The 8,029-nt window shown below is 66.2% G+C and overlaps 1 protein-coding gene across 1 annotated transcript in view; it reads right to left on the bottom strand.

Moving 5' to 3' along the window:
- Positions 1-599: 599 nt before the first annotated feature.
- CEP170B (centrosomal protein 170B) overlaps positions 600-8,029 on the bottom strand; it is a 21,082-nt gene continuing 13,652 nt past the window's right edge. The window contains exons 8-15 of the mRNA XM_081829725.1: positions 7,855-7,906; positions 6,506-6,797; positions 4,018-4,177; positions 3,544-3,687; positions 3,317-3,405; positions 2,867-2,960; positions 2,718-2,769; positions 600-2,610 (exon numbers count right to left, since the gene is read on the bottom strand). Of these exons, the coding sequence (XP_081685851.1) occupies positions 2,375-2,610; positions 2,718-2,769; positions 2,867-2,960; positions 3,317-3,405; positions 3,544-3,687; positions 4,018-4,177; positions 6,506-6,797; positions 7,855-7,906 (1,119 nt within the window). The 3' untranslated portion in view covers positions 600-2,374. The remainder of the gene's footprint in view (positions 2,611-2,717; positions 2,770-2,866; positions 2,961-3,316; positions 3,406-3,543; positions 3,688-4,017; positions 4,178-6,505; positions 6,798-7,854; positions 7,907-8,029) is intronic.

Here is an 8,029-nt window from a genome sequence, read left to right as displayed (position 1 = left end):
AGCGGATACCAGGGACTCCTGTGCTGTGGTCGAGAGGCCTGGAGAACAGGGTCTGTGGCAGCTCGCCTTGTGGGCTGACAGCAGGCTGAACACTTTCCCCAGCCCACCTCTCCAGCTCCTCTGGGTCCTCCCTGCAGCTGGAGTTGGGGGATGCGACCCTGCCCCCCGCCAGGGTCTAAGACCGGAGGCCCTAGGCACTCAGCGGTGTGACGTCACCTCAGCCCTGGTGTCAAGTTGGGCATGTTCCAAAGCCATGAACTGCGGGGAGGAACTGGAAGGAGCTGTGGCTCGGCAATCGGTGCCCATGCCCCTCGGCTGGTACATGTCTGCAGAACAGCCTACCTGAGGGTGCTTCTGGTCGTCCTGTCCTTGAATGGCTGGAATAAAATAACTTCTCTTTTGAGGAGCAAACGTCTGAAATTTCCCTGCTGCTTTCTCGCCCACAGCACCCCCTGGTGGCAAGGTCTGGGCATTGCAGCATGCCTGGTCTGGGGGAAAAATGGGATTTCCTGGCGAATGAAGGGAGACCCGGCGGGCCAAGCATCCCCACCCCAGACACCAACGGTGGAGAAAGGAGCTCAAGGTAACAGACGCCGGGATCTTGCCACGTGATAGAATGATTTATTAGAACAAATTCCATGACAACTCATATAAAATAACCATTTTCTGAAAGACATCCATGAGACCACCTGAGGACACACATACAGAAGTACCTCCAAGAAGCCAGACAAATAAGTTACTGATCCCAAGTCGAAGGCTGGAAGGGGGAGGAACAGGAATTTGTGAATAAAAAAACGTGTACGGCAATCACTGAGGGTGGGTGCATGAGAATGGCCACTGTTTGTTTCCAGGGGACAGGCTGTGGGCAACTGTGTGGGGCATGCAGGAGGCCGGAGGGGCCCAGCGCCACCTCCGTGTGGACACAGCAGGCTCGAGGGGCGGGGTCCCGCAGGGAGCCCACCACCACTCACACACATACGTAAACATCACGGGGGGGGGGGCACAGGACCCATGCACGCGACTCCACGTCAGCTAAATGTAAACACAGAGACACACATCACCCGTGGCGGCCCGGACTCACACCCACTGGCCCCAGGCCCCATCCCGCAATCGCCACTCACACAGGTACCAGGCACGGTGCAGAGCGACCCGCCCCCACCTGCCACAGCCCACGAGCTCTTTGGCTTAGAGGCTCCAGAAACATCCCCCTTGCCCCGGGGGGGGTGCTCTGCCCACCCGGCATGTTCCCCGCTGAAAGAACCCTGAGAAGGCAAGACTGTCCCTGGGGGCCCCTCCCTGCCCCCCACCCCCCACCCCCCACGGGACCAGGAGTACAGCAGCCTGCAGGGCCCCGAGCTGGCTGCAGACACCCCAGGAATGCCCACAGCATCAGGCAGGATGGGGGTGAGGGCTGGGGGAGCGGGTGCGGCCCAGGGAGCTTCTGGAAGCCTGGTTTCCCGCCCCCTCGGTCTAGTGCCCCCCTCCCTCCCCCCGCCCCCAGCCCAGGACCGCAGGAAGCCAAGTGCAGGAGCCCGGCCTCCGTGGCTGGGCGGAGCCGCCCCACGCTGTGGACACGCGCCTGGGCGAGCCGTGAGCCTGGGCGCACGTGTCTGGCATGGGCATGCCTGCGTGCTCGGCCCATGTGGCTGCAGCCTGCACGCGCAGTGGGCTTGGCAGTTGCATTGGCACCCAAGGCTTGAAGTAGTGGGGTTCCGCCCCAAACGCCTCCACAGGCCACATCCCCGCCCCAGGCCCCCCGACCCCGGGGCAGCGGGGAGCCGCCCGGCCCTCGGCAGAACTGGCTGCGAGTGCGCTGGCCGGGGGCACCCTGCCCTCGGGTCCCGGGGCTTCAGCAGCCCCTCCTGGCTCCGTGTTTGGCACTGAATGACCGCCCCCACCCCCGGCCCAGCCCCTCTTCCTCCGCCTGGCCCCGGCCCGCACACAGGGACGGGACACGTAAGCCCACGGGAGCCCTCAGCAGAACAGCCGCCCCAACACAAGAGGCGGGGTGAGGGCCTTCCAGGCCCGGGGGCTGCTGCAGTGGCCCAAGCCCCTCTTTCCTTAAAAGCTAAAGACAGAAATAACAGCAGTGGGGAGGAGGGGGGGTACACACCTGTGACGCTGGCCCTTGGCGGAGGCCACAGCAGGAGCTGGGCCAGGAGGACAGCGGGGGTGGCCACAGGGGCTGGACCGTCCAGCTGGGGCGCCGGCTGGGAGCTAGGGAGGGCTGTGGGCACAGAGGCACCTGCCCACAGGGTTATGGCACGTGGGGGTCTGTGGCGAACGGTCCGCAGCCGGGAAGGGCCGTGGCGGCAGACAAGGGGCTGGAGGTGCTGGACCCAGGGCACGCGGAGGCCGCCCCGGCCCCGGCCGCCTAGATCAGGAACCTCTCGGCATCGGGGAGGAAGTCGGGCAGGAAGGCAGGGTCCGGGAGGCCCGGGGACCCGCAGTTCGCCCGCTGTGGGAAGCTCCTCAGAGGCAGGGCCGAGGGGGGTGAGGATGGGCTCTGGGCAGCCGGCCGGCCTTTCCCCAGCTGGGCCGAGCCCGCGGAGCCCCGGTTCCCGGTCAGCAGGTCCAGGTTCCCGCTGGGGTCCACGATGGCGTTGATGACTGCGGGGGCGGGGAGGGTCAGGCCGGCCGGCGGGTCCTTCCTGCCTCCCGGCCCACCCCGGGGTCCCTCTGCTGGTGCCTCGGGCAGCACCTGGGGCCACACCCACCTTCCAGTTGCTTCTGCACGCGCCTCAGTTCTTTCAGGATGGAGCTGATCTCCTGGAAGCGGGCGGGAGGGGGCAGATGGAGCAGGGCCGCCAAGGGGGTCACACCCCACTCCCTGCAGCCCGGCGGCTGGGCGCAGGCCGGCCCTCACCTTGTTGGATGTCTTCAGGATGGGCACCTCGTTCTCCGAGTTGATTCTGGCTTCCACCTCCTCCCAGGCACGCCCTGTGTTCTGAAAGAGGATCCTGCCGCCGAGGGGGGAGGCAGAGGACAGTGATGATGGAGCCCAGACACAGGCAAGCCCAGACCCCCCCGCCTGGGCCCAAGGGGAAACACAGGCCCAGCACCGGAACAGGGCTGGCTGGAGCCAGAGTCCCGGCCTCTGGGCATGACGTGCGGAGGGCTGGTCTGGAGGCTGGGGTCACCCTGGGGCTCTGGTTCCCGGGAGCCGGGCATGCGTGTGTGCACGGGCACCCCCTGGGTGATGTCCCCCCCCCACCGCGGCAGGTCCTCGCTGATGGGTGTATGTTCGTGTCTGTGTCTGAGGGGAGTCTGGGGGGCGGCTCCCACTGGCCCACAGAGCTTGCGGGGCCCTACGCACTTCATCTTCTCGGCGAGGTGCTCCGTGTTCTCCCGGATGGCATGGGACAGCTGGGACACGGGGTTCAGCATCAGGTTGTCAAAGATCACCTGTGAGGACCAGTGTCAGCATGACGCCTGGGAGCCCTCCGGAAGGCCCTGCTCCCCAGGCACACCCCAGCGCCCGGCCGGGAGGGCCCCGTGCGCACAGCCAGGCCAGCTCTCTAAGGGGCGGGGGGGGGTGCCTGCCTCCTCGCGGCTCCGAGGCCGCATCTTGCTGGCGAGGGGGTCCTCACAGCGGTCGTTCATGTTCTGGTCCAAGTCTCGAGAGCTAAGGGAGCCAGGGGGCACCTTCTGGAAGTTGAGGCTGGCCTCGGGGATGCGCTGCACCAGCTGCGGACAAGGGCAGGTGGTGAGAGCCCTCCGGGGTGGGGGCATCGCCAGCAGGGGCAGACACCATGCCTCCGCCCCGACGACAGCAGGGCGACGGAGTGGACCCCCAGCCCAGTCCGCTGGGGGCCCCGGGATGCCCCAGCCCCCAAGGAAGGCGGATCCCAGCCCCCGTGCTTCAGGGCGGCCGTGTCGGGAGCCGAGCACGGGACGCACAGCCTTGGCGAGGGCTCATGGCTCAGACCGCCCGGGCACGCAGCTGTGCGGGGCGGGGCCGACGCGGCCAGGACCGGGGACCAGGCCAGACCTCAGCAGGGTGGTGGCGGGGCGTACCTCCTCACGGGCGGAGATGGTTGAAGCAGGGGTGCTGGGCACGTTGCTGAGGGAGGGGCTGCGGGCGGGCCCCGGCGAGCCCAGCGAGTCGCCGTCCCCGGCCACGTCGTGGATCTCCCGGGCCAGGATGGCCACATCCTTCACTAGTGTCTGGCTCAGCCTGCACCCAGAGGAAAGAAGGCGGGTCCTGCAGGGTCCTCCTGGGCGGGGCACCAGCGCTGGGGAGGTCGGGGGGGTCGGCAGCCTGAGGGAAACCTCCCCGGGCCGCCCTCCCCTCTCAGGTGGAGGCAGGAGCCCTTCCCAAGAGACAAGTGCAGGGTGAGGGGCAGGGGCTGAGGGCATGCAGCCTCCAGCCTGGCCCAAACTGTGCCCAACCAGCCACTGGCGATGCCAGACAGACAGGGACCCAAAGAAGGCTCAAGTGTCCGATGCCCCAAGGAGGGTGGCAGAGGTGGGGCTGGGACTGGGCAGGAAGGGCGGGCGGAGGCACCCCCACGCTCCAGAGCAGGCCACACCTTCCCCTCTGGCCACCCAGGCCCTACTCTGCAGGCAGGGACACTGAGGCAGGGAAGGGGTCACAGACAAGGATCAGAGGCAAGCAACGGGTGAGATAGGCAGGCGGAGACCAGGAACCTTCCCGCAGGAGAGGGAGGGAGGCCACGGGAGGCCAGGCTCCCAGGCCCAGCCCGGCCCCACTCACACCCCACACAGGTTAGGCATGCTTCCCCACCAGGCTCTCAGGCCACCCGGAAAAGGACAGGGGCCAGCAGGGACCAGGAGCACCTTCTACCCCTTAGTGCCCAGGAAGTCCCCAGGCTGAGCGCTGTCCTCGAAGCACATCAGGTCCCCCAACCAGCCTGTCCTGTGGACTAGAGCCCTCGGCCCAGGCTGGGGGTACAGGAGTCCCCTGTCACTGTCCACACCGCTCCCTTCCCTCGAGGACGCATGAGCAACACCCTCAAGGTTCCTCGGCACATCACTGCTGCAGTCGCCCAAGTGACGGGGCCTCCAAGGCCCACCAAGGCCCAGCGACCACCCTCAGCTGTCCCAGCATGCTCGGGACGCCACCCAGCCGGCCCTCAGGGCCTATCCTCTCCCATCGCCACCTGCAGCCCTGCCTGGCATGGCCACCCGAGCTCAGCCCCACCCAGAAATGCTGAGCACAGCTGGAGAAAACTATCCCGGCCGGCCCCTACCTCCCCAGCAAGGCTGACCTGGGCCCCCTCAAGATGGCGGCCCCCCAACTGGGTCCCACCTTCCCTACATCCAGAAAACACAGAAAGACGGCTCTCAAAGTCACGGATGCCAAACGGACGTGTGGCCCTGCCTTAGCACCAGCCCCCACGTCCTCTCTCCGGCCCCCGGCACATCGGGATGCCCAAGCCTGCCCATTCTGGGGCAGAGGCCCAGAAACCCACAGGGGCCCCTCCATCCCCCCTCCTCGCCTCTCTCACCCAGCAGCCTCCTTCCAGAACCCTCACTCTGCCTCCTCAGCAGTCCGCCCCCTCGTCAGCCCTGTGCACCGCCCCCCGCATCCTGGGAGCTCCGTCCCCGGCCCTCTTCATGCCCTGCAGGTCCTCTCCACTCAACCTCCAGCTGCCATGGCCATCTCTGTGTCTCCACCCCCACGGACCATTCTCCCAGGAACCACCTGCCTCTGGGTTACCTTTCTAGGAGGCTCACGGGCTCAAGCTCAGCATCCTCAGCACCAAACACTCACCACTCACCCATCCCCGGACTCCTCCTGCCCCTGCACGAGCCCCACAGAACCCAAGCACTGTAGCCCTGACCACTGCTCAGTGCAAGACCACTCCCCAGTCTCCACCACCTCTGCACCAGCCTCCCTGCTCCTGGCCTGGAAGTGACCCAGGAAATAACCACATGACAGTTCATCTTTAACAAAAATACTACAGTTCTTTCTCATACCAGAGCGCCCACACCCTCCTGGACAGATCTGCATTCATCCACCCGCCCACCCATCCATCCATCACCCACCCAGTATCCACCCACCTATCCACCCAGCCACCCGATATCCATCTCATCCACGCACCCACCTACCCATCCACTCTTCCACCCACCTACCCAGTCACTCATCCATCCCTCCACCCACCCATCCATCCCTCTACCCATCCATCCATCACCCACCCAATATCCACCTACCTACCCACCCAGCCACCTGATACCCATCTCATCCATCCATCCACCCACCCACCCATCCACACACCCAGCCATCCATCCACTTACCCATCCACCCCTCCATCCACCCACCCAGCCATTCTTCCATCCTTCCATCCACCCAGCCATCCTTCCACCCACCCATCCACCCCTCCATCCACCCACCCGCCCACCCCAGCCACCCCTCCATCGACCAGCCCTTGCTGAGCTCCTTCGGGAAGAGAGTCTCCAGCCCAGGCCCTGGCCTGGGGGTGCCCTTGGCCCCAAGGTGAGGGGCGCTCTGGCTCGAAGGCTCCCCCTGAGTTGGGCTCACCTGGCAATCTCAGCGATCTCTGCCGTCTGCACAATAAAGCCATAGGGGTCAGGATCTTCTTCCTCGTCATCTGTGTCCCGGGGGATGGGGGCCCGGGAGCGAGTCCGGTTGGAGCTGCCAGCCCGCGGGGTCTGCGTGGCTGTTGAGGCATGGGAGTGTGTGTGTGTGGGGGAGCCGTGGTGGGAGCCGTACTCTTCCTCGGATGTGGACGTGCAATCCGAGCCCTGCTGCCGGCGACGCGTGCCTTGGGTGCACGAGTTGTTTCCAGAAGCAAGAACAGAACAAAGCAGCGCTCAGCACCCTGTGGCAGCCCCGGGTCCTTCCAGACGAGCGCCCAGCGCTGCAGGACAAGCCGCTGCAGCTGCCCCCCCCCACGCCCAGAGGCCTAGCAGCTGAAGCGCCAACAGGTACAGAGCTCCACGGCTGTGAGGCCACCACCAGCCCAGAGGCACGAGGAAGGACGGGCAGGGATGGGCAGGATCAGGGAAGGACAAGGACTGATGGGCAGGGATGAGCAGGGTCAGGGAACGATGGGGAGGGATGGGCAGAGTCAGGGAAGCATGGGCAGGGATAGGCAAGGTCAGGGAAGGACAAGGATGGATGGGCACGGATGGTGAGGGACGGGGAGGGACGGGCAGGGACGGGGAGGGACACACAAGGACGGGGAAGGACAGGCAGGGTTGCGGAAGGATGGGGAGGGACGGGCAGGGACGGGGACAGAAGGCGAGGGACAGGGAGGGACAGGCAGGGTCAGGGAGGGACGGAGAGGGACGGGTAGGGATGGGTAGGGAGGGGCAGGGACTGGGAAGGACGGGGAAGAACAGGCAGGGTTGGGGAAGGATGGGGAGGGACAGGCAGGGATGGGGACAGAAGGCGAGGGACAGGGAGGGACAGGCAGGGTCGGGGAGGGATGGACAGGGTCGGGGAGGGAGGAGCAGGGTCGGGGATGGATGGGGATGGATGGGCAGGAACGGGCAGGGACAGGGACAGATGGAGACGGACAGGCAGGGTCAGGGAAAGACAGGGTTGGGGAAGGACAGACAGGGATGGGCAGGGTCAGATAGGGACGGGCAGGGTCACGGACGGGCAGGGACGGGGATGGACAGGCAGGGACAGGAATGGATGGGGACGGACGGGCAGGGTCAGGGAAAGACGGGCAGGGTCGGGGAGGGACGGGCAGGGTCAGGAAGGGAGGGGCAGGGTCAGGGAAGGACAAGCAGAGATGGGCAGGGTCGGAGAGAGACGGGCAGGGATGGGTTGGACAGGCAGGGTCAGGGAGGGACGGGCAGGGATGGGGAGGGATGGGCAGGGATGGGTTGGACGGGCAGGATCGGGGAGGGACGGGCGGCCTGGCATTTCCACGGGCCTGAGACTAGTCACCCCGTGGGCAGAGGCCACGTCCTGTGGGGAGAGTCTGTACCCATCAGATGGGAACCGCCAGGACTGGTGGCAGGGAATGGAACCCACGGATACCCCAAATCAGGGTAGACCTCCCCACGTGGATCAGCCGCAGGCCTGGGGGGG

Source organism: Leptonychotes weddellii, chromosome 9, assembly GCF_054177405.1.
Source record: "Leptonychotes weddellii isolate Sample4059 chromosome 9, ASM5417740v2, whole genome shotgun sequence".
Lineage (NCBI taxonomy): Eukaryota > Metazoa > Chordata > Mammalia > Carnivora > Phocidae > Leptonychotes > Leptonychotes weddellii.
The sequence above is the reverse complement of the archived record's forward strand: the minus strand, read 5'-3'. Positions and strand labels throughout refer to the sequence as shown.